The following is a 27,439-nucleotide window of genomic DNA, read 5'->3' as shown; positions in this document are numbered from 1 at the left end:
ATTGTCAAGAGGAAAATGAGAAACAAGAGACCAAAAAATGCAGATGAGCTGAAGGCCACTGTCAAAGAAACCTGGGCTTCCATACCACCTCGGCAGTGCCACAAACTGATCACCTCCATGCCACGCCGAATTGAGGCAGTAATTAAAGCAAAAGGAGCCCTTACCAAGTATTGAGTACATATACAGTAAATGAACATACTTTCCAGAAGGCCAACAATTCACTAAAAATGTTTTTTTTATTGGTCTTATGATGTATTCTAATATTTTGAGATAGTGAATTGGTGGGTTTTTGTTAAATGTGAGCAAAATCATCACAATTAAAAGAACCAAAGACTTAAACTACTTCAGTCTGTGTGCATTGAATTTATTTAACACACGAGTTTCACAATTTGAGTTGAATTACTGAAATAAATGAACTTTTCCACGACATTCTAATTTATTGAGATGCACCTGTATATCCAGACTTTTGAGTAACACTGAAAATATCACTGTAAATTGTAGCAACACCTCCTTGAACTTTCAGACGAGGCTCATGTTTATAAGAATAATCTGAGAGAGTAGATTCATTTAAACTAATATATTCATCTGTTTTAATCCAGGTTTCAATCAGAGCAAATCCAAACTATGATCTGTAATAATTTAATTTACAAATAGTGATTTGAATGAAAGTGTTTAGTTTAGTAGTCCTACCTTTATATGATGTTTTTCTTCCATTTTTTTCCCCCAAGTTTGACATCAATAAAAATTTTCCCAAAAGACTTAATGAGGGTTTTGTGTTTGCTAGTTTGGGGAACAGACACAGTCTCTGTATGATATATAGGTGATTCATTCTCTATGTGTTGTAGTTTATGTGACCAGTGTGGTGTCTCAAGGCAGCTAGCAGACGTTCAGATTAGCCAGTTTGTCTGCTTCCTGACCCGGCCCCCAGTTAGTCAAATACTATCATTATTAAGACTATGAGCCATATTACTAGAGAGGAGAGCGGCACCTTCCCTTGAGGGATGGAGTCCATCTCTATTTAGCAGGTCAGGTCTTCCCCAGAAACTCTTCCAATTGTCTATTAATCCTATGTTATTCTCTGGGCACCACTCAGACATCCAGCTGACACAAATCTACTATAAACCATGTCACCATGACAAGCAGGGAGGGGGCCAGAGCATATTACAATGTCTGACATTGTTTTTGCAAGTTCACACAACTCTTTAACATTATCTTGAGTGATCTCCGACTGGCGAAGCCAGACATGGTTAGTGCCGACATTAATAACAATCTTAGAAAATCTACGTTAGGGTGCCTGGGTAGCTCAGCAAGTATTGACACTGACTACCACCCCTGGAGTCACAAGTTTGAATCCAGGGCATGCTGAGTGACTCCAGCCTGGTCTCCTAAGCAACCAGATTGGCCCGGTTGCTAGGGAGGGTAGAGTCACATGGGGTAAACTCCTCGTGTTCACAATAATGGGGTTCGCTCTCGGTGGGGTGTGTGGTGAGTTGTGCGTGGATGCCATGAAGCCTCCACACACGCTATTTCTCCGCAGTAACGCGCTTAACGAGTCAAGTGATAAGATGCGCGGTCTCAGACAATTCGTCCTCTGCCACCCAAGATTGAGGCGAGTCACTATGCCACCTCGAGGACTTGGGAATTGGACATTCCAAATTGGGGAGAAAAAAAGAAAATCTACGTTAAGCATTAGCCAGCACTCATAAATTTGATCTGATGTCAGACGCTCTGGCACGAGAAATGCATTTAACAATAGTGGCTGGAGTCTCTGTTTCCACGTTCCTTACAATAGAGTCACCAATGACAAGGGATCTTTCAACATGATTCTCAGTGGGTGCATCACTGAGTGGGGAGAAGCGGTTGAAAATCCTAACAGGAACGGGAGAGTGGTGTTCCTTTGCCCTACGAGTATGCTGCCAAGACATCACCCAAATGCCCTGCTGCGGCCAGAACCAAAATTGTGTGTGTTGCTCGCTGTACTACCCGCATCCGAAAAACAGTATCTACCGGCTTCTCTTTCTCACTGACCTCCACTAGCGTTTGGATGCGTGTCTCTAACTCATTTATCTTCTCTGTCAGCTTGACTAATTCTCACATGTAAATCCCTCATTGCTGTTGGAATAAGCTATAGTAAACATGTGACATGCAAGCACGAAGCGATATTTTGAGCAGATTCCATGACTTACCGCAATTGTTTGTTGTTGTGGTGGTGGTTTTTGATGGGGTTTGAGATCGATGTGAATCCCTCACTTAATTGTTGTTGTTGAGGTGGTTCCTGATCACCAGTGGTTTGAGATTGATGCAATAATCTGTGTAAAAAATGCGTGCGGTAAAGCATGCAGTTTAATTGTGATAAAAGTGGAAAGGCGGTTGTGGGCGGTAAAATGCACGTAGTTGTATCACATTAAAGTGTATAAAAGCGGAAAAAACAATGCGTGCGAAAAAATGGGAGAGATTAAAGATTAAACACTGAAAATAGAAAGATAAGCAATGCTAAGCAGGCTAGAAGGCTACAAACAGGAGCCCTAGCAGCAACAGGAACAGGAAACAGCATCACCAATAGCCGTTATTATTATTATTATTACTTTATGTTTCTCTGTTGCCGGCACTGGAGTGAACAGCTTGGATTTACAGTATAACAGCGGCACCTAGAGGTGAAATAAATACAATAATGTGGGAATTTGCAAATAAATCTTTCAATATTGACTATATTCATCCATATTTTTATCGTTATTTCAATGCAGATTTTGATTAGGTAATCAAGTGTTCTAAATTAAAGCAAGGGCATGCGAAGAAAAATGTGACTATGCAAACGTGCTCTGTCAACACAAACATCATGTCTCAAATTCATATCTTGTGAATAATAATAAACTAATTTCTCATTAAACCTCATCTGGTGAAATATATATACATGTACAAAACCCTTCATCTGGTGAATATATAGGCCATAAAAAGCTTAATTTACTTTAATATAGAGCATTGTAAAAGAGTCAAGTCTCTGTCTTTTCAAAATAAGAGTCACCGGTGTGTTCTGGGCTTGTTTAATGATAAAAGACCCACGTTATGCACCATATCTTCATGTTTTTTTTGTTTTGTTTTTGTTTTTTTGTTATAATTGGGATTTTCGTTGAACAAACTGCATCTTGGATTTCATAAATGAATCTGTTATCAGCCTTTTCCACCACCTTAGTAATCGATATTGGCAAAATATTGAATATTTATTTCAAACTACATTTAACTTTCCAGCATTTATGGCTAAAACTGTTGAAAACCAGTAAAACGCAACACTTCAAAAGCATCCATCTAATGCATGTGTACAGATGGCATGCAAGACTTCAGGTTTCAAAGTGTTTTGGATGGTTTTCCCCTCATATACAGTGGCATACAAAAAGGGGCACCCCTGGCCAAAATTTCTGTAGCTGTGAATATTTAAGTGAGTAGAAGATTAATTGATCTCCAAAAGGCATAAAGTTAAACATTCTTTTCAACATTTTAAGCAAGATTAGTGTATTATTTTTGTTTTGCACAATTTTAGAGTGAAAAAAAGGAAAGGAGCACCATGCAAAATTTGGGCACCCCAAGAGATTTTAGCTCTCAGATAACTTTTACCAAGATCTTAGACCTTAATTAGCTTGTTAAGGCTATGGCTTGTTCTCAATCGTCGTTTGGAAAGGCCAGGTGATGCACATTTCAAAGCTTTATACATTGTCCCAACAATCAGCAGCCATGGGCTCCTCTAAGCAGCTGCCTAGCACACTGAAAATAATTGATGCCCACAAAGCAGGAGAAGGCTATAAGAAGATAGCAAAGCGTTTTCAGGTAGCCGTTTCCTCAGTTCGTAATGTAATTAAGAAATGGCAGTTAACAGGAACGGTGGAGTTCAAGTTGAGGTCTGGAAGACCAAGAAAACTTTCAGAGAGAACTCCTCGTAGGATTGCTAGAAAGGCAAATCAAAACCCCTGTTTGACTGCAAAAGACCTTAAGGAAGATTTAGCAGACGTTGGAGTAGTGGTGCACTGTTCTACTGTGCAGTGACACCTGCACAAATATGACCATATCTCATGAGTCATGAGAAGAAAACCTTTCCTGCATCCTCACCACAAATTTCAGCGTCAGAAGTTTGCAAATGAACATCTAAACAAGCCTGATGCATTTTGGAAACAAGTCCTGTGGACTGATGAAGTTAATATATTACTATTTGGCCGCAATGAGCAAAGGTATGTTTGGAGAAAAAAGGGTGCAGAATTTCATGAAAAGAACACCTCTCCAACTGTTAAGCACGGAGGTGGATCGATCATGCTTTGGGCTTGTGTTGATGCCAGTGGCACAAGGGAACATTTCACTGGTAGAAGGAAGAATGGATTAAATTAAATACCAGCAAATTCTGGAGGCAAACATCACACATCTGTAAAAAAGCTGGAGATGAAAAGAGGATTGCTTCTACAACAGGATAATGATCCTAAACACACCTCAAAATCAACAGTGGACTACCTCAAGAGGTGCAAGCTGAAGGTTTTGCCATGGCCCTCACAGTCCACCAACCTAAACATCATCAAAAATCTGTGGATAGACCTCAAAAGAGCAGTGCATGTAGCCCAAGAATCACAGAACTAGAAGCCTTTTGCAAGGAAGAATGGGTGAAAATCCCCCAAACAAGAATTGAAAGACACTTAGCTGGCCACGAAAAGCGTTTATAAGCTGTGATACTTGCCAGGGGGTGTTATTAAGTACTGACCATGCAGGGTGTCCAAACTTTTGCTTCGGGCCCTTTTCCTTTTTTTGTTATTTTGAAACTGTAAAAGATGAATATAAAAAAGTAAAATTGCTTAAAATATTAAAGAAATGTGTCATCTTTAACTTTAAGCCTTTTGGAAATCAGGCCATCTTTTGCTCGCTTAGCTATTCACAGCAACAGAAATTTTGATCAGGGGTGCCCAAACTTTTGCATGCCACTGTAAGAGCAACTTTTACAACTTTAATGTCTGTAACCGAGAGATGTTGCGTCTACAACAACAGTTTTTTGCTAATTTAAGTGAAAATTACAGAAAATTAAATATTACATGTTCTGAGGTGTGTCAACCCTTCTACTATATTTGGCTATTATTATTTCTGGACTGAGTATTTTAAATTCACAGTTTTTAAAGAGTGTTTGGTCTCCAAAAAACTGTATATTATCACACTACTTTATTTCTGTGTATGATTTAGAACGAGCAGAACTCTAGAACTAACACATAAAATGCAGATATTAAAAACAGAGTGTATCATCACACTTTGTAAAAACACTGATGTGTAAAAACACATTGCACAGAAATTTGTGTAATGTGTAACTGCACCTGATGAGTCAGATTTTGTGTGTTGATGTATGTTGCAGTGAGTTGAGTGGCTCTCCTCAGATCATGAGTTATGTGGGCAGTCAGGTGACTGTGAGACGGGTGGACGGATCTCTAGTGTGCAGCGCGGTGTCTCAGTACCCCACATTACTGCACGAGTACAGCAGCAGCGCTCGCTGGGAGGACGCGCTCCGTCTCTGTCGCTTCGCCAAGGTCAGTCTAGCGCTAACATCTCTGTTATACTCTCATTACTGATGTGTGTGTGTTGTACATGTGTTATTGGTGTTCATGTCTCATTTCTGTCTCATGTCTGTATGCTCTTGAGGAGGAGGTATATGTCTGTGTCTGTGTCTGTCTACTTGTCTGTCTGTCTCAAGGTTATTATTATTCAAATCAGTTTTTATTTTAAATTGTTTTCAAATTTGCTATAAATTTCAGTTTAGTTTTAGTTAGTTTCATTAATGTTTTTGTTTGTTTTAGTTTACTTTTATTTTGTAAACACATTTCTATTTAATTTTTATATATTTTAGTTTCAGTTTTAGTTTTAGTAATTATAGTTTTGAGAGTTAACAGAACACTTCCAGAGTGTAGACCAAAGCAAGACATTTGAATTTAAGCATGGAAAACTTGCACAATACACTTAAAGCAAAATTAAACTGTATATTTGCACAGTTTACTTAGACTCAGCATACTTGTGCATAATAACAATAACAATAGTTTGAGATGCAACAAAGTCACAAAGAACCAAACAAAAGCAAATCAAAAGTATAAAAGTTAAAGGAACATTTCTAATGAACTCAAATTCATGTTAAACATGAAGACTTGTTAAACTGTTGATGCTCACTGTATTGACGACAGGCGCTCCGTCACTTTGTTTATTTATGTTTACATTTACTGCATACGATATGATACACATCACGTATAATCTTGAAATCCATGGTCGTCTGTTAAATATAGGATGTTATCCATTCAACCATGAAGCCAGAAGCCGCTGCAGCGCAGAAATGATCCAAATATGGACATCAGTGTATCACATCAGAGACCACATGAACAGACTTCCTCATTCGGATCTATACGTATAAACTGTAAAACGTCTATACGTGTAAAGTGAAAAAATTATGTTTATTCTGATGAAAGATGTTATGAATATATAGATGACTATGAAAATGTATGGTTTGTCAATGTTTCCCAAGCGATCACTGGTATTTGTATAGATTTATTGAACAGTTCTGGATCTGGCACTGGACTCAAATTATAAAAAATCTGCTTCATTCTATGAATGGAATCCACATGAAATCAGTAAAAGAAGCTGTTATAACAACTCGATGATGATTGAAAGATATTTGCATTAGATTATGTATAATTTGTAATGTTTACATGAGCTAACGCTAACACGCTAGCACCTTTGCCGTAGTATTACACCTGTTACCCCAGTATGCCAGCCTTCGCCGCAGTAGGACCTGAAAATATTTATGGATGAAATTACTCTGATGTCACACAGCAGGAAATCGAGCTTCCGGGTTCTTTCAAGCAACTGATTGGTAGAAATAGGCAGCGCTGCAGTTTTAATAATCTTTATAGAATGTAGTAATGTCTGTTAATGTTAATAAGTTATTATAAATGGTTTATCTATGGTTTACAGTGAAGGCATGATGTGGGTTCTTTTCTGAATTGTCAGCAAAACAAGTTTAAACTTGATTCAGTGAGCCTGTGTGATTATGTGGGACATGTAACAGGTTGATGAATACACATCCTCACATGTTTAACACACTTCTAAAAACTAAGTACTTAAAAATGAAAACTACCATCAGACATACAATATGTGTTCTAACAGCTTAAATTATTAACCCACATAAAATAAATAATAATATTTACTTCAGTATGATAATATTCCATTCCAGAACTTAATAATAGCTGTTTTCAATTGAACAATGTTGTTTACTTTATTTAAAATAAATGCAGACATCATTTTAGCAGAATGATATTATTTTTATTCACTTGTTCTTTCACAAACAGTAGTCCATGTTCCGCAGTAGTGGAGACAGGATCTGTTCCTCCCGTTACAGCTGGTCATATAAGTTGATATGTGACCAGCAATACAAAAAATGATATGTTTTTTTGTATTGTGGGTTAATTCCATGACTGTCGTCTGTCGTCGTTATTTTGAATGGTGTGGAAAAGCAACATTAATAAATAAACAGATGTCTACCGCAATTAAATTAATCACAAACAGTGGCCATTCATTTGTTCTCCATGATATGAGACTCCTGGAAGTTTCATGTTTGCAGCATCGGATCTATATCCCATAAAGATCAATCCATAATCACGTACAATAAAATGGCTTTCAAGGATGTATACCGTCGTCATGATTATCACAGGCTAACGATTGGGGTAAATTCTGTCATGTGACACTATATTTTTGCATTAATGCTAATTTTCTTGACAAAAAGTGTTTCCAAACCAGTTTTTCATGACATTTGATGTATTGACAGAGTTCATGCGCTAGAGTTAAATAGATAAATATTATGTCGACATTTTTTTTTTTTCCTCATTACTGTACCAGCGTGCTGTTTGACTGTCAGACAGATGGCTTATGTGTGTGTGCTTTAAAAAAATACACTTGACAATTCTGTGAAAATGTCCGTCTTGGTAAAGTATTAATGTAAACACGGTCATTTATGTCTAAAGTGAATGTAAACAGCAGGACAAATAGTGGATTTGTATAAAAATATGCTGTCTAGTACTGTATGTTGTTAAGATTAATCAAACAAGAAAATGAGAAAAACACTCACTGCTCTTGACTGGATAACTTAAGAAGCTTTAAACAGTATTCATGTACTATAATCATTCAATGAAGACCAGTACCTGGTTGCGTAAAGCATCTTAAGTGTTTATACAACCAATTGAAGAGTATAGTGTGCCTAGGCAAATTTTTTGTGGTTGGGAGAACCCAGTTTAAACAATTTTAGCGATGAAAAACTGTTGCAGGAGATTTGATGGTCATGCAATACGAGAAATCATTAACAAGCTGGAGGATGATCTAATAGGAACACACTCAAACCAGAAGTGTGCCCAGTATTATCAGCTCTCTGAATTTTTATAAACTGAACGAATGGATGATGCTCGCAGCCTTTGTAAAGGGGCATAAAGTGTCAGTATATTATTCCCTGTTGATTCAGAGTCTTGGTGACGGTGTCTTAACATCTCTAAAGAGGTTATGAGAAAGAAATTTGAACTTGGTATTGGAGGATGGGGAGTGGGAAAGAATAAAAATATATATATATTAAAACTATGTCTAGGGATGCAAGGGTGCGTCTTATTCAGTTTAAGATTTTTCATTGTTTCTACTGGACTCCCTCTAGATTGTTTAGGCTCGGTTTAAAAGACACACCAATCTGCTGGCGATGTCAGTTGGAGACATGGCCCATGCTCTGTGGTTCTGCGCTTTCAAGAATTCTGGTTAAGAGTCCAGAATTTTATCTGTGAGGTTTTAGATACTCAAATGTAATTTTGCCCCAGACTTTGTATATTGGGTGATGGGGCAGTTATTAAAGTAGGTGACAAATATATAAAAAGCTGGGTCAAAATTAGTGTAATGATCGGCAGACAAATAATTCTTAGAGGATGGAAATCAATTGGCGGTCCCTCATTTCAAGAATGGTTCACCACAACTGTGCCACCTGTTCTGTACTGTTTTTGGGAGTAGCATACACCCCCCTAAAGCGGCAGATACTCTGGGAGAGGTGATTACTGCTTTTGGAAAAGGCCATGAGGCATCAGTGTATTACTCCTTATTAATTCAGAGTCTGGGGGGAGGGGCTTAATGTATATAATTTGATTCTGTATTTTCTGTTATGTTTATTTAATTTGTGAATGGAATCAATAAAAATTGTTAATAACAAAAGAATGGTTCGCCGAACTGGGTAGGCTGACGGCATTTGAAAAGATTCGGCAGATTGGACACATTTGGTAAGAAATATGAAAGGTATTTGTCCTTTCTGGAAGGCTCTCAGTGAGGACCATGTGGAGAGAAACAAAATTATGGTATTAATTGTGGATTCTGTTCCTTGTGGAATTCTTTCTTTTCTTTTTGTTTGTTAATTTTTATACTTTTATTTTCTCAAAAAAAAAAAAAAAAAATAATTTGTTTATATTTGTGCATTGTGTAATTGTTGAGGGACAGGGTGGGGTTGGGGGGTGGAGGGGGAAATAATGGGGGTTAAAGTTGATTCTGTATATATACTGTATATTTAGTTTTTTTATACAAGAATCAATAAAAAGTGTTAATAACAAAAAAAATAAAAAATAAAAACATAATATAAAGTTAAAGTATTTTCTATGTGGTAAAATTGCCCAAGTGTTGGTTGGGACATTTCCAATCTTCTGAAAACTGGCAGAGATAGGTAACAGTAGAATTTTATTATGGTAAAATCTGGCTCACTGTAGTAAATCCCTTAACGGTTTCCCTTACCTTACAGGATAGAAGTGTCTAAGGGATTGTATGTAACACCCTCATCCCCTCGGGTAAGGGGAAATCATGCTTTAAGTGTTATACATAATGGAAAAACTTGAGGGGTTTTATGCAACTGGGCACAGTCATTTAAGCACTTCTATGTTACCTTTCATTAATTTTTTTTCTATTTCTGAATATTTACTTAAATACTTGATACTTCTGTTGCAAACTTCAAGCACTGTTTTCTTCATTTCTGTCTTTGTTCTATTCATTGTTATTTGTGTTGTTCATACTTTGCTTTACTAACTGTTTACTCATCTTGAATAATTACTTGAGAACTTAAAATAATGCTTACTCAAATTAGTATTTTGTTGTGGTATCGAATTTGGTATTGAGAATTGTAAAATTGCTCTCAATATGTAAGCAAAATGAACATTTTAACTGAAATAGATCTAAATGAATGGGAATTTAATCAAATCGAGAGCTTGTGAATCCGAATCTAATCAGGATATCTGTATCGATACCCAGCCATACTCATCTCCATTTCTTTTAAGTTGTTTGCAGGTTCACACATGGTCATGGAAAACCTGTAAATATTAGGGAAATAAAAAAATTATAATTTCGGTCCTGGAACAGTCATGGAAATGAATAATATCTTTAAAGTCATGAAAAAGTCATGGAACTTTCTATAGTGAATATATATTTTTTTCTAGTTGTGCGTTACACTTTATATTTTTTTGGCTAGATGTTGCTCTTGTGTACATTAAAACCTACATGCCATAGTGATGTTCGTCTGTCGGTTCTTTTCAATGAATTACTTTAAACCGGTTCACAAATCAGTCCGAATAAAAATGATTTTAAAAATCTGTATCCAGTAATCACAAATGGCTTGAAACTCATGGAAAAGTCATGCTCATTGATTGGTCAGTAGTTGATTTTAATGATGTTCCTGCAGTGTGACAAATGAATTGTAAGAAGTACAAATGTTCCATGAAGTCTGAATTAGTATGAGCTCATAAGAGCTGCATGCATAATAATTAATGAAGAATGAGCAGAATACTTTTAGAAATGGTTTTGATTCTGTTGAGTGAGTGTGATTCAGGTGTGTGTGTGATGTGATTCTCTCAGGATCAGACTCTGTGGTCGTGTCTGGCAGGGATGGCAATGTCCAGTCGAGAGCTGAGCACAGCAGAAGTGGCATACGCTGCTATCGGAGAGGTACACGCCATTAAACACTGCTGTAGTAGAGAGAACACACTCTCCCTCTGTCTAACACTTGTGTGTTTGTGTGTGTCAGGTGGATAAAGTGCAGTATATAAATTTAATCAAGGATTTGCCATCTAAAGACTCGTGTGCCGCTCATGTTCTGCTGTTCAGTGGACGTGTGCAGGAGGCAGAGAGCACGCTACTGCAGGCCAACCTCGTTTACCACGCCATACAGATACACATCAACCTCTACAACTGGGACAGGTCTGTGTGTGTGTGTCTGTGTGTCTCTGTGTGTGTGTGTTTGTGTGTTTGGTGTTAACACTGTTGTTCTCCTCAGAGCTCTGGAGTTGGCAGTGAAGTATAAGACTCACGTGGATACAGTTCTCGCTCACAGAATGAAGTTCCTGCAGGATTTTGGCAAACAGGAAACGAACAAACGCTTCCTGCAGTATTCTGAGGGAGTAAGACACCTATATGCACATCTCTGTATCTTTGTGTTTAACTGTATATTCAAACAGGATTTGTTTTCTCAATTATGTTTTGAGTTAGTAATTAACACAGGACGTCTTGTGATTTCATGGACTGATTGGTACAGGACCTCTGTAGATTTTACAAAGAGCAGAATTTGTATTGTCTGAATGATTAGCATTTTAAAAGGTCTTTAATGAACAACTCTGATATCTGTAATATAATTCAAAGAGTGAGTGCATTTACATGGCATGTTTAGTGATTATGCTTAATAAGCCAACAACATGTGTGTTCATGCAAACGCATTAAATGGTGATTCCTTCATCGGTGTAAGGACATAAACGGCTTTAGAATACACAGATCAACACAGGTAGATTTTTGCCAATTACCCCTGTACTGCTGTTCTTACTGGCTTATTTGATGTGTGCACGTGTCTTGCGCATGACTGTCAATGGTTAGATGTCAAAAGAAGAGAATAACGCGTCTCAAATCGAGTCTCTTGCTTTGTCAGATTTCTTATATACGTAGATTTTGGGGAGTTATCAGCATGTTGGTGTGCATTTAATTGCAGTCAGTGTGTATATGATTACAGGAAGGAATGAAAATAATGTGCAGATCAAACCTGATGCTGCACTGCAGTGATCAGATTCTCTTCATAAGAGAAAAACACAAACTGGATTGAAATCACAAGTGCCGTCTGTGAGAGCTGAACTGACCAGTCCTCTCTGAATATGGCTTTTTTTTCTTTATTACATGTTGATTCTTTCCTGCTTGTGTTCAGGTGGATGTGGACTGGGAGAAGATCCAGGCCAAGATTGAAATGGAGTTTGCTAAAGAGCGGGAACAAGCAGCTAACGCCACCGTCAGAAGCAGTGTGTCCATCAGACGCTAAACACACACCTGTAGCGTACTTCAGCAGAGACACGGATCTTAATGAACATTAATGTGGTAGTTTAAATCACATTGTTATATTATACATTTAATTGTCAGCATGTGTAGAATGTACTTCAGTCCATTTAAAGACATCAGTTCTGTTTCACCTTTATTTAAATCACAGTTGTTTCGTACTGTATTGTGTTTGCAAAAGCCAGTAGCAACAGGAATGCCTTATTTTTATATGGAAACCTGAAGTTTGCTTTCTGTTTGTTCAATAAATGTGCATTTCTAAATTAAGCTTATGTTTGTGCTGATGTGTGTTGGGGAGGGAGCTGTTATATCCAGTCCATTGCTGAACATTTCACAACCTCATTTCTTGCACTTTAATGCGATCCATCATCCTGCTCTTTCTCTATTTCCTTTAAGAGCTGCAGAAAGCACTCACTTTGTGAAATGCTGCATTCACTTAATTCACTGAAGCAGTAGGTTATGATGGTTTGGGAACATATATTTTACTATCTATTGTGCTTACATTTAAAATGTTAGTATGTTCAATACTTTTATACATGAATAATAGCTACATGTTGAAGGGGTTAGATTAGAGATCCTCTGGAAAGGTCTCAGTATGTTTTGGAAGCTTGTGTCCTAATATACACTATATTGCCAAAAGTATTCACTCACCCATCCAAATAATTGAATTCAGGTGTTCCAATCACTTCCATGGCCACAGGTGTATAAAATGAAGCACCTAGGCATGCAGACTGCTTCTACAAACATTTGTGAAAGAATGGGCCGCTCTCAGGAGCTCAGTGAATTCCAGCGTGGTACTGTGATAGGATGCCACCTGTGCAACAAGTGCAGTCGAGAAATTTCTAAATATTCCACAGTCAACTGTCAGTGGTATTATAACAAAGTGGAAGCGATTGGGAATGACAGCAACTCAGCCACGAAGTGGTAGGCCACGTAAAATGACAGAGCTGGGTCAGCGGATGCTGAGGCGCATAGTGCGCAGAGGTCGCCAACTTTCTGCAGAGTCAATCGCTACAGACCTCCAAAGTTCATGTGGTCTTCAGATTAGCTCAAGAACAGTGCGTAGAGAGCTTCATGGAATGGGTTTCCATGGCCGAGCAGCTGCATCCAAGCCATACATCACCAAGTGCAATGCAAAGCGTCGGATGCAGTGGTGTAAAGCACGCCGCCACTGGACTCTAGAGCAGTGGAGACGCGTTCTCTGGAGTGAGGAATCACGCTTCTCCATCTGGCAATCTGATGGACGAGTCTGGGTTTGGCGGTTGCCAGGAGAACAGTACTTGTCTGACTGCATTGTGCCAACTGTGAAGTTTGGTGGAGGGGGGATTATGGTGTGGGGTTGTTTTTCAGGAGCTGGGCTTTGCCCCTTAGTTCCAGTGAAAGGAACTCTGAATGCTTCAGCATACCAAGAGATTTTGGACAATTCCATGCTCCCAACTTTGTGGGAACAGTTTGGGGATGGCCCCTTCCTGTTCCAACATGACTGCGCACCAGTGCACAAAGCAAGGTCCATAAAGACATGGATGAGCGAGTTTGGTGTGGAAGAACTTGACTGGCCTGCACAGAGTCCTGACCTCAACCCGATAGAGCACCTTTGGGATGAATTAGAGCGAAGACTGCGAGCCAGGCCTTCTCATCCAACATCAGTGTCTGACCTCACAAATGTGCTTCTGGAAGAATGGTCAAAAATTCCCATAAACACACTCCTAAACCTTGTGGAAAGCCTTCCCAGAAGAGTTGAAGCTGTTATAGCTGCAAAGGGTGGGCCGACGTCATATTAAACCCTATGGATTAAGAATGGGATTTCACTTAAGTTCATATGCGTCTAAAGGCAGATGAGCGAATACTTTTGGCAATATAGTGTAACTGTGTTGCTTCACCGTAAGGAACATTATAATTCTCTCAATAATACACAGCCTTGTATTTGTAGTCCAGAACACACGTCTTTAATATTAATATAATTTAATTATTCATATTTGTTCATTATAAAATAAAACCCCAGCTTTTAACATAACTACATGTTAAGCTTATGAGGTTAGGGTTATTATATGCATATTAACAAATTCAACAGTTAAAAAACATTTTAATTTCAAATGCACTTTAAATGGTGAATGGTGCACATTTAATTTCTTTGCAATGATAAGCTAAAATGTGTCAAATTTGTGCACCATGCTTGAGGGAGATTACAACATATAGAAACCTCTCAGCTTTGAAACCTTTTCTGACACCAGTATTTAGGGCTGTCAATTTAACACGTTGATTCAGTGCGATTAATTAGATGCAAAATAACATGTTACAAAAATGAACAAGAATGAATCATGCTGCCTAAATTCTGTAATTAGCCTTGATGTTTTAGCATTCTGTAGTCAGCAGGGGGCAGCCGCCTCATCTCGGGCTGTACCTGAAACTCTTGGGCTTCACAGGCAACACCCTTCGTCAAACCACAAAATGGAGACGGAGCCTTTCATAGATGACACACTTTTGTGTTTAACCTCCTGAGAGCCGGGCGTGACTGCTGTGTGCATTTTCTGTTTCCCTTTTTGATTTGCAATGATCAGCACCTAATAAACAAGCAAAAAAAAACAATTCTAGAGCAAACAGTTTTCCTAAACATTGATGTCCTCATATGTGGACAGCGGGACTAAGTTGTGAAATTTTAAATAATACCAAGCTATAGAAATTCAGATTTAATTCATCAAATAGTTTAAATGTCCAGGAGTGTTGATTATTCATGTTTATGAGATGCACACATTACAGCTGATATTCTATAAAACAACATTTTTATGGATTTTTTAAAAACAGCATATCAAACGAACTAGAGATGCTGCTCTTTACAACCAAACAAGTTTCAATCAAAAATCTTAAAGTGGTTTCTTATCAGAGGCACTTTTGTTGGAGCTGTGCTCTTAGAAGTGCTTCACGGAAATCGACGTCATGTTGTTGTGTCACGTGTTGCGGTGCACCAGAAGTTTAACACTTAAATGACAGTCTTATGAACATTATTCAGTCGATTTAAATTCATTTCAATTATACGTTGTGTATAGCAAAGCCAAAATACAACGCCCACACAGGTTAAAGACAGCTGGACAGAGCACAATAGAATGCGGGGACTTGAGATGCATTTCATCCTACTTTTATCTTAACACAGCTTCTTAAAATGTGCGTTTATGGCGCAAGATGCTGAAATGCGACGTAACCAAATGAGACACTCCTGATGCGTGTGTACACTACATAACAGTGTTTCCTTTACTCCGCTGCTACTGAATCTCCAGCACCACAGCAGAAGAAGAAACTCAAGTTGTAAGCATGCAGTCTGATTTGAATGTGATGAGCAGAAGCGGCACTTGGGAGGGGCTTGCAGGTGCTTCAGCATACTGCCTAACATCTCCTTTTGTGTTCTACAAAAGAGGCAAATTCATACAGACATGAGGAAGAATAATGACAGAAATTTCATTTTTTTGGGTGAACAGCCTTTAACTACCTGTTAAAGTATTTGTTAAAGGTATCTGCCAAGAACAAGAACATAAATGTAAGTCAACACATGACTGCATTACATCTTGTTGGGAAACAAGCGACTGAAGAAAAGGGCCATAATGTAGACTGTACTTAGAATCATTCTATCTGAATAAAACTAGAGGTAAGCATCAAGAAAAGTAGCCCCTGTGATATTCAAGTGAGATTGCTGTAAAATTTCAGATGTTTTAGTATTACTCATTTTATGGGTTGGCGGAGCATTTCTCCCCGCTGCGAGAGCTGAATTCTGTAGGAAACACTGATACATAGACAAACATTTTAAATTGTGAGACTGACAAACTTAATTGAAAATGGATTACTGTACAGGCCAAGAAAAGACTCTGTATATGGAACAAGCTGTCAAAGATATGGAACTCAAACAAACAATATATTCTAACGCCACTTTTTGTATACGCTAATTAATGTTTAAATCATCTGCCACAATAATGTAATAAATTTGAATAATTTGAGCTATATTTATGAGCCTAAATTAAATTTGTAATTATTTAAATTATATTAAATTATCTTTATATATTTTTGGGTCTTTTTCAGCAAATATTAATATATACGATTAATTGCATTTAATTTGATCAATTAATCACCATATCACGTTATTCATTTGATTAAAAAATTTAATCAATTGCCAGCCCTACAGAAAATGTAAATTATACACCTCTTCTTACTGACATGGACTGAATGATCAGTTTCAAAGGAATAGTTCACCCCAAAATTAAAATTCTGTCATAATTTACCCACCCTCATTTCATTTCAAAACCGCATAACTTTCTATCCAATGCAAAAGGTGTTTTAATGAATATCACAGTCCGTCTTTTCAACGCTATAGCAGTTGATAGTGTCTCACTTTAAAGCATATAAAAGGACCTAAGAATAACATAAAAGTACATTCATGCCACTCATGAATCATATTCCAAGTCTTCTGAAGTTATACGAAACAACCCGAAATTTAAGTCATTTTCAGTAAAAAACAAAAAAGCACGTTCACAGAGACTCGCATGTTCATGTGGATCATTACATTGTTGAATTTTCATTTTTGGGTGAACTACTCCTTTATGACCCGGAACACGTATTACGACAGTAAATAGTTGCTTTTTATTTCATGTGGACTTTAAGCAGTTGAATCAAATGTAATTGCAGAAAAGACATGAGAAATTTGCAGCACTGTAATTATTTTAAAATAAATCAGCACCATTTGAGCATTTGTCCAAAAGAACAACATCTGATTATCAAACCGTCTTTGTACACGCAGTGGAACTATCTAAAACTGGTAATTGAAACAAACTGAACAGACATGTGAGACAAACCTTAATATAAAAAGCATATCAAAAAACAAAAAACTGCCAATGAAGTCTTACACAATATTATACAAATCAATGATTCCAGAATCAATGCAAACACAGTGAGTGTGTGTGTTTGTTAAAGAGAGTGTCTGGATGTGTTCAGCGGTGCTCGTCTGTCCTCTGTCGCTCCAGTATTCACGTTAAGAATATTTCCATTCACCTCCATCATGATCTCCTCGTATGTGGGCAAATATTTCACCTCCTCGTATGTAGGCAGCAGCAGCACTGGAGAGCTGAAATCTCCCATGAGGGAGTCTTGCGACATGTGTCCGTGCAGGAGTGAAGGCTCTTCGGAGGTCTGACGGCGGGGACGAGGACACATGACGCGCTGGATGAAGTAACCCACCACGAAGAGCAGCAGCAGAATCAAGAGACCCGAGAGTTTCCGAACGATCCAGTCCAGGTTAGCCAGGAATGTGTGCTCAGTGACTTTACAGCAGTGTTGAGCTGTGATGTTCTCTTGAGAGCAGCATCTCTGGTTTTCAGCACACTGGAACTCACCACAGCTCTGTACAGCCTCACAGGAGAAACCTACGAATCCACACACAACACGTAACCACGTCCTCATACTCATGTTTTAGCATTCAAGCAGTCCAGTGAGGGAGTTATTTGGTGCTGTCTCCTTGAGAGCACTACAGAGTATCCTCTGTGGTATCTTAGCTGATTATTTTCTGTCTCGGACGAGCCCCCGACAGCCGTTTGGAGAGGTGAGCTTCCCACTCTGTCTTACATCACTTATTGGAAATGAGAATCACAGATCAATATAATAAAATCACAGTCTTCCTGTTGCAAGGAAATGTCATTTTCTTTCTGTCAGTTAGGTTCAATTTTCATCCCTCAGTTGCAAAGAAGAAAGCGACCTCAGAACCCACCAGATTAAAAATGCATGGCGCTGTGTCCTCTGTGGGTTTCAATGGACCCATTAGAATTAGAATCAACCCAAACTAAACGCCCCTCTTGATGCTCTCACATGAAACTGTGTTGGTATCGAACCTCTTGGTTGCCGGGAGCATGGAAAGACTGATGCAGTACAATAAAAAACATGGACTTACATTGAAGGAGGGACCTGAGCCATATCTACAGGTTGCAGCAGCTACAATTTAGCCTACTTGTTGCATAAATGACACTGAGTTACAACGTACACGCAACTAAATATTTGAGCATTGCCCCATTAAACTTAGTTGAAACATAAACATTCCACGTATAAACTAAATATTTATGGAAGCCTCCAACCAGGTGTAATGGTTGAAATAAAAGGGCAGGCAGATTGGATTTCATCAATTAGATTATGTTTTGCGTGACAGACTTAAATCCTTTTGACATATTTGATGATGTTGACATTTACACTTGTTTACATATATGAGGCATTATCTGATTGAGTGTCGCCCGGTATCACTTTTGAATAGCAGGCTTCAACACAAACAAACGTAATTAATTTTCCAGTTCTTGTAATAGTATTTATTTATTGCCCCTGACTAATTTTCTCATACAGTACCTAGACATGTATAATATACTGTTTTGTATATTTCATGATTATGTATTTCATAAAAATATATATATGTAATTTTAAGTAATTTAAAGTTATTTATTACTGTTTACTGTTATACGTAAGGCAAAATAAGTTTGAAACATCAACCGAAACAAGATGACACTTAATTCCTGCCTTTTTTACATTTCTTTTTACACATTTGAAGGCTGTTTATTGGATCAATAAAGGTAAACTTCATATTATGCAACTATGCATTACTTTACGGAGAGCAAACAACCTACAAGCCAATTCTTGCCTTAAAGGAAAATTCTGGGTTCAATACAAGTTAATCTCAGAGAAGAATTAATGTAAGTGCTTTTATAAAATTATAATCGTCACATTTCTGTCTTTAAACCCTCCAGAAATTGACCCCATTGACTTCCATTGTAAGTGTCTCACTGGAACAGATTTGTGCTTTATTAAAGAAAAGGAGGAACGAGTCAAAATACATTTTTGTGGTAATCAATATTATGACACAAATGCTGTCGATTGAGTTTAACTTGAATTAAACCCGGAATATTCCTTTAAGGACAAATAGTGCAACCAAATTAAGCAGTGATTTAACCCCAAACTAACTAGTAGATAGTAAGCCATGAACTTCTTAAGTAAGACTTTAAGAACAGCCAGTGCAACCCTACACAGGATATCATAGAGACTTGAGGGTCGACTATTTTGACTTGTTCTACATGGGCAAACATCACTCACATTTACTTCATAAAACAAGTACAAATCTGTTCTTCTTCACAGACCTGATATTAAAATAAAACCTTTACTGTATGTTTAATCAAATGTGGGTTTTTAAGGTGTTTATGTAACAATGAGTAAGAATAAGAAATATTATGTAATAATAAGTCTTATTTCAACTGTGGATAGTATTTATGAAAAGTAAAATTATGATAGTATGAAGGAAAAGAATCAAGATTTGTATCGTACAATGTTGGCCTTTTGTGCAAATGGAGATGAAATTGAGTTATGAGCCTAGAAAAGGTTTCAAAGTTAGCTTGTGTGGCTCCAGTCGATATTCAGTCATAAACGGAGCTAATGTCTGATTGGTGAAATGTGATTACTGGAGCATTATGCTGTAAAATACACTGGAACAGAATCAACGTGGCCAGCCGGATTCATGAGGGATCGTGTTTCTCTCTCATTTACTGAAATGTGATCCACACCGTCATTAGTAAAGCACTGAAATAAACATTTGCTCTTATGTTTGTTTCAATGGCAAACAGCGATACATACTTTTTTTTGCATACTGCTGGACAAATTATAATAGATAAATGTGTTTCATTCTTTTATCAAACTGGATTAAAACATTTTCATACCACACACAGGCACTCAACCTATGTTACACCACCTATACAAAGTATGATGAGTATTATTTGTATAAACTGAGACATATTTTAACGAGTATTATTGTTGTTAAATCATGGTAATATTTTGTAACAAGTCAGTACCGATCTTTGAACTTGTAACCTTTTCGTTCACAGGTCAGATCTTTAACCTCTGTGCTACCGCAGCATTGGATCAGCAGTTCACTGTTTTTGTTTGCAAAGAAATGGCCCTTTTGTTAAGAGCCACTGCTTTAGAACGAGAACATCTTGGGATGTCTGCATTCCAAGTGGCATAAATGTTGCTTTCATTGGGCACTGATTATCTTGTCTTTTAAAGCCAAAGTATGTAATTTCTGCACCACCAAAAAGAATTGCAAAAAAAAAAACTTTGTTTTCAAAACAGCCTTCTGAATACTCCCCCCAGCTGCTGTTGGTCAAAGTAATAGTCCCACCCCCAACTCATGCCATTGGTTGAGTAATGTTATTGGGGCGGGTTGCTCAAAATAACAGATCAGTTTTCATATCGCCACAGAAAATGAACCGGCTTACTTATAGTTCTGCATATGAAGCTGGGATAGAAGCATTTTAACACAGAAAAAGTTACATACTTCAGCTTTAATATTCATATCCATTTTAATTTTACTAGCACTAAACAAACTTCAGAGACTACTACTTTGGCTGTCTGGTCCCCCAGTGCCCTCATACTTGCCCCTGGTATATAGAGACTATTTGGACTATTTAGGATTTATTATTTCTTTCTTTTACAAAGTACTATTGCTGTCAACTTGGAACTGTATAATAACTATTCCAAAAAAATACACATGCTTATGTGCTTACGTATATACTGTAATGCGTATGTCAGTAGGCATACTGAAACCGTGTAATTTATGATTGTCTGGAGATTTGCTGGGAAGAAAATGTGGAGACCGGACCTCTTGCAACTTTAATTAAATGCACCTGGTCTACAGGATAGTATTTTAAATGATGAAGCGTGCTTAATTAAGCAGATCCTTAATGGATTAACGGTCATTAAATTTAAGTTACAACATTTCACAAGCATTTTATCTTTAAGGGATTTTTGTTGAGTGGAGTTAGCCTGTGAATTTTTAAACTAAAGGGGTCATGACATGAGGAATGACATTTTCCTTGATCTTTTAACATAAGAGGTCATTGTATTATAAAAACATTACTGTAAGTTTCAGAACTCAAAACCTCCTCCTCACTACAAAATGAGTATTTGTTGAAACCAAGCTGACAAAACGACTCGTTCTCTACTTCCTCTACATTGTGATGTCACACTATGGTATACATTTGCATCGGACTGCCTCCACAGCAACACATCAAGGCCTACTTTACCTTTAGTCACTTCCGTAGTCCCGCCCAGTAGTGGTGAGCAGTGAGATGACATCTGAGTCTCATTTCAAAGGCTGCGTGCTAGGAAGGACATGTCCTTTGAAGGTAGCATTATAACGAGTATCCTTGTTTAAACAAGACGCCCTTCGTAGGACAAACGGAAACTGGTTGCTATGACAGCACGCCTCACTCTTAACCTGTGCGTGTACTCAGAGAGGGAAGGAAAGCCCTGAGGTAAACTGTAGGAGAGTTATAAAGATGTAGTAGAGAGAAAAGAAAATGGATTTTGCGGCTGTACTTTTACATCAACTTTATAATACTTTATTTTACACTAAATATTATTATAATTATTCATATTATATATGCATTACACACATTTACTGAGGTACTTCAACTTGGTAAATAACATTACTTGCATACTTTCGGGCATTTTGGTGTATGCTTCCGATGAAGCAAAGAAGGTCAGTCAAGAGCAGAGTGCCAATCAGAACAGTGGGCGTTTCCAGTCAAGTCTTAAAGGAGAAACAGCACCAAAACAGTGTTTGCATGTCATGACCCCTTTAAAATAAGTTTTAAATAGTTGCTGTTGTTGTGTTATTGTGCTGCTAGACCTTTTTTGAAGGATATTTAGAGCTCATAAGACTTATTTCCCACCTAAAATTTAACAAGGTGGATGTAGTTTGTTGTTTGCAAGGTATAAGGTCCCGAGGTAAGTAACAAATATACACTTAACAGTAATTTTACTGTAAGTTAACCATTCATTTTTATAATTGTTCAAAATATGGGCAACATAGAAATGAATTGTTTTTGGTTTCTAGCACAAATGTTTCCACATCATTCAGTGCCCATAAGTGTAAGACCTTCCAATTGTACACCTGCTCAGATTATAAAGATGGTCTAGTTTGTGCAGAATCAGATTGACCCTAACAATCCTTAGTTTTAGGATCTGACACTGCCGAAGAGGAACAGGAAATCATTGAATATATAAATCACTATTTTTTTCTGAACGTCAGTTGTAAGAGAGACACTTCAGAAACATGACTTAATTGTTTCTGGTTTTGTTCTTGGTTTTGGACTGCAGTGTTCTAGTTAATGCCACTGATCTAAAGGCTCAGGATTGTTTACTGCAGAGCACAGAAAGCCATTTATTCAGCATGAGTTTGGTCTGTCAGGAAAAACAATGGCGTATGTTCATGTTCTTATAATGATTCAGGAGCTATTCAAAAACACAGGAGTCTGTTGGTTTGCCTGCTCATTACAGCTGCTGTTTTGATGGTTCATATTTTCAAACAAATCTTTCATCAGTAGAGATCAGGAAGATTATTTAGCAGAGATTGGCCACTTCTATTTAAATGAATGGGAGAAATTGGAACGCCCAACCAAGAAGCTCTGAGCGCCCAACGGTCAACTGATGTAGAAAGGAAGTCCCGCCTTACACTTAAAAGAGCCAATCACCTTTTAGATACAGACAACATCCATCAATCCACTGAAGCGCATGCGCGATAGCTATACACGGCGGGAACATTTTTATTTTTTAGCGTAATATGAGGTAAAGAATCACAATTTATTATTCCAGTATTGTCAAATTTTACTACTGATTTGAAATGTGTTCTTAGATCTTAATTTTGACCAACTGTTCTTGAGATTTCGGTGTTCCCCGTTCAAGCAGATAGGAGCTGCACTGGCATGACTGGAAATAGCTGACTTGCTAGAAAGAGACTTTGGTTCAGACTGCCATTTCAACTATACACTGATGATCTAGAAATAGCAAACCCACTCAGAACATAAAAAAACAACAACTTTGCGCTGTGTACTGGGTCCTTCGAATGAATCAATATAATATGAAAAAAAAAACGGCAATGACTTTCATATGCATTTCTTTTAACTTCTATGAGTTTGAGTAACCCAAAAGAAATGGAAACACTTTTGAGTGCTGGCTCTGGAGAATGATTTACAGTGATGATTTAATAATAAACATGCATACTCTTGATTTGATATGTTCTGATTTGAGATATAATAATTGACCACTTGCTATTAAAAATACACAAGTTTAGAACATGAAACAGTTATTCCTCAGTTTCCTTTGTAACAGTTCTCAATTGAATGTAGTACACTTGTGAAATGTTTTGGGGGAAGGGTTATAATTTTATATAATTTGATTCCACATTTTCTGTTGTTTATTTAAGTTGTTGTATGGAACTAATAAAAATAGTTAATTAAAAACAAAAAACAAAAAAACAAGTCAAATGTCTTGAATGTTGTTTTTATCATTATTGTATCTCTTGTGTTTTTTATTTTAAATGTTTGTCCTTTGTTTACTGCATGTAGTTTAATTACAATATTTATTCTGTAAAATCATCACATTTAAGTAAAGGAAGTGATTTAAAAGTTGTATAAAATTCAAGTCATTTTAATTTGTATAGTGCTTTTCACAACACACATCGTTTCAAAGCAGCTTTACAGGAAATCACGAAACTGTAATATCTATAAAATCTTAGAGTCATCATTGTGTAGTTTGATAAATATGATTGTGAATTGTGTTTAAAAATAAGTAATTAAATAATAATTGTATTTATAACCCCAGTGAGCAAGCTGAAGGTGACTGTGGCAAGGGACACAAAACTCCATTAGATGTTGGTTAATGGAGAAAAATACCCTTGAGAGAAACCAGACTCACTGTGGGGGCCAGTTCCCCTCTGGCTAAAATCATGAATATAATGCCAATATTACTTGTGTATAGTGCAAGTCATGGTTTAAAACTATTAAACTAAGTAAATGTTAAGGGTCAGTGTAAATTGCATAGCACCTATAGATGATCTTTTAGTAAAACACACATCAACTATTAATATTCTTAGTAAAACACAGCACCTATAGATGATTTAAGTCAAATGCAATTACAGTTTAATTCACATTACCTATAAATAATCTTAGTAAATGCACAGCACCTATAGATGCTAATTTAATCAAATGCACAGCACCTATATATGCTCTTTTAGTAAAGAAAACAGTACCTATAAATGGTCTTTTAACAAAATGCACAGCACCTATAGATGCTCTTTTAATAAAATGCACAGCACCTATGATAGATGATCTTTAAGTAAATTGCACAGCACATATAGATATTCTTTTAGTAAAATTCACAATACCAATAGATGCTTTTAGTAAATTGCACAGCACCTATAAATGGTCTTTTAGTCAAAAGCACAGCACCTATAGATGTATTTAGTCAAACACAAAACACTTATGATAGATGTTTTAGTTAAATGAATAGCACCTGTAGATGCTCTTAGTAAACACACAGCATCTATACAGTATATAATCTTAGTAAACCGCACAGCATCTATAGATACTCTTAGTAAATGCACAGCACCTATAGATACTTTTGGTAAAGTGCACAGCACCTATAGATGCTCTTTTAGTAAAACGCACAGCACCTAATGATATTCTTAGTAAAACAAAGCATCTATAGATGCTCTTAATAAAATGCACAGCACCTATAGATACTCTTAGTAGATGCACAGCACCTATAGATGCTCTTTTAACAAAATGCACAGTACCTATAGATGCTCTTTTAATAAAATGCACAGCACCTATGACAGATGATCTTTAAGTAAATTGCACAGCACATACAGATATTCTTTTAGTAAAACGCACAGCACCTAATGATATTCTTAGTAAAACAAAGCATCTATAGATGCTCTTAATAAAATGCACAGCACCTATAGATACTCTTAGTAGATGCACAGCACCTATAGATGCTCTTTTAGTACAACGAAAAACACCTTTACAAACTGTTTTAGCAAAAAGCACAGCGCCTATAGATGCTCTTTTAACAAAATGCACAGTACCTATAGATGCTCTTTTAATAAAATGCACAGCACCTATGACAGATGATCTTTAAGTAAATTGCACAGCACATACAGATATTCTTTTAGTAAAATGTACAGCACCTAATGATATTCTTAGTAAAACAGAGCATCTATAGATGCTCTTAGTAAAACACACAGCACCTATAGATGCTCTTTTAGTACAACACAAAACACCTTTACAAGCTGTTTTAGCAAAAAGCACAGCGCCTATAGATGCTCCTAGTAAAATGCACAGTACCAATAGATGCTTTTAGTTAAATGAACAGCACCTATAGATGCTCATAGTAAACCACACAGCACTTATATATTCTCTTAGTAAAATGCACAGCACATATTGATGCTCTTTTGTCAAAGCGAGAATGAGGTAGAGACCCAATAGCAGAGGAACAGTTCAAAGGATTTATTAACAGTAAATGTCAACATAAACTGTGCTGGTGAAGTATTAGAATCCCAGCAGCAGCTGCAGTAGCAGGAAATGAAGAACGAGTCTGTGTGCGCATAGTGGCCGTGCAGTGGGTAAAGGAGGAGTGTGTTTGTGGACAGGTGTATGCATTGTGGAAGTCAGGAGCAGATCCATAGGAAGTGTTCGTTGAAGCATGGTGTGGTGCAGAGAACAAAGCCCGGACAAAGGAGGGCAGTTGTATTCCCGACATGTGGGCAGAGACGAGGAATCCCTGGCAATTCGTGGGTGGCGAGGACAGGTGTACAGCAAACTGGAAGGTAACCACACTTCCCGACATGCAGGCAGAGACAGGCAACAAACAGATACAGGAGACAGCACCAACTAGACAAAGAGAGCAAGGTTAGCCGCTTGACAGCACAAACATTAGCATAAGCTAGACTACATTCAGTATTGAGCTACATAAACGTTAAACCACACTGAACAATCCAGTGTCAGACATGACACAGGAGGGGATTTAAATAAGCAGGAAACAAACAAGGGGCAGGTGCCGCTCGCAGCTGAAAGTTGTCATGATCAGCATTCCCATGGAAACAATCAGGGTTCTCATGGAAACGCTGATTCCGCGTGCCAGCAGCACCTGAAACACTTGAGGGCAAAACGTAAACATGCCTTGACCAAAACAAACAGGGAATGATGATGCCACTGTTTTGTCAGACAAAACCCAACCTGACAAAGTGACAGGACCATGACATCACCGGAGAGCACATGGCGGTAACTCGCTCACACAAAGAAGGTACACAAAGCACACACACGAAACACAAGACAGACAGGAGATGATAATGCCACGGTCCTGTCAGACAGAAACCCAACCTGACCAGGTCACAGGACCGTGACACTCTTTAGACGATCTTTAAGTAAATTGCACAGCACCTTTAGATGCTCTTTTAGTAAAAAGCATAGCAGCTGCAGATGCTCAGCACCAATAGATTCTCTTAGCACACAGCATATACTGTATAAACTGTATATATTCTTAGTACTCTTAGTAAGCACAGCACCTGTAGATACTCATACTGCATTTAATAAAATGCACAGCAACAATGATAGATGACTTTAAGTAAACTGCAAAACACATGTACAGTAGAAGCTCTTTTAGTGTTTTAAATGCAAAACACTTTTTATAGATGATGTTTTTGTTAAATGCACAGTATCTATCCACCTTTTCCTGAATACGGAAGTGTTCCACGATTCATAACGGAAGCCTGTTTTTCTCTTCCGCTCTCAAGTGTTTTTATTTGCATCTGCATATTTTTATTGAATGTGATGTTCAGCATATTAAATTAGTAAAATTTCCAAATACAAATGTGGCTCCATATTGCCAATACTTCACAGAGTTGCGATGACCGCCTTTTGACAGTGCCTCACCAAAGTGGGTAGATGACTTAAAGTGAATTCCCAAGGTTTGTTACGTTGATGTCATTACTTTGACTTATGACAGCCAACAGCTGCACAAGTTGAGCCTGAATTGATTTGTACTCCAATTAATACTTAAAATAGTTGTCTAGATCACCCATTTCGGTAGTTTTTACATTGCATCTTATGGAGAACAGTTAAAGAAAACAGTCCAGCAGCAATCATATCATGGCACACCCCTGTGGATGGTCAGGAAAATTGTGGAGAGACGCTCACTGTAAAATCAACAGCACCTATAGATGCTCTTA

General features: G+C 37.5%; 2 protein-coding genes across 4 annotated transcripts in view; both read left to right on the top strand.

The window, feature by feature from the left end:
• Positions 1–12,633, top strand: part of LOC127429794 (intraflagellar transport protein 80 homolog) — a 41,783-nt gene extending 29,150 nt beyond the window's left edge. For 2 of the 3 annotated variants that reach the window (XM_051679006.1, XM_051679005.1), the window contains 5 exons: positions 5,372–5,543; positions 10,912–11,001; positions 11,081–11,253; positions 11,330–11,453; positions 12,242–12,633. In XM_051679006.1, the coding sequence (XP_051534966.1) occupies positions 5,372–5,543; positions 10,912–11,001; positions 11,081–11,253; positions 11,330–11,453; positions 12,242–12,352 (670 nt within the window). In that variant the 3' untranslated portion in view covers positions 12,353–12,633. Of the gene's footprint in view, positions 1–5,371; positions 5,544–6,287; positions 9,474–10,911; positions 11,002–11,080; positions 11,254–11,329; positions 11,454–12,241 lie in introns of those variants that run through there. The other variant, XM_051679007.1, reaches the window with a different exon arrangement.
• LOC127429809 (tripartite motif-containing protein 59-like) overlaps positions 1–27,439 on the top strand; it is a 226,887-nt gene that overhangs the window by 82,568 nt on the left and 116,880 nt on the right. The window lies entirely within an intron of this gene.

This window comes from Myxocyprinus asiaticus, chromosome 39, assembly GCF_019703515.2.
Source record: "Myxocyprinus asiaticus isolate MX2 ecotype Aquarium Trade chromosome 39, UBuf_Myxa_2, whole genome shotgun sequence".
In the NCBI taxonomy this organism is placed as follows: domain Eukaryota; kingdom Metazoa; phylum Chordata; class Actinopteri; order Cypriniformes; family Catostomidae; genus Myxocyprinus; species Myxocyprinus asiaticus.
The sequence above is the reverse complement of the archived record's forward strand: the minus strand, read 5'-3'. Positions and strand labels throughout refer to the sequence as shown.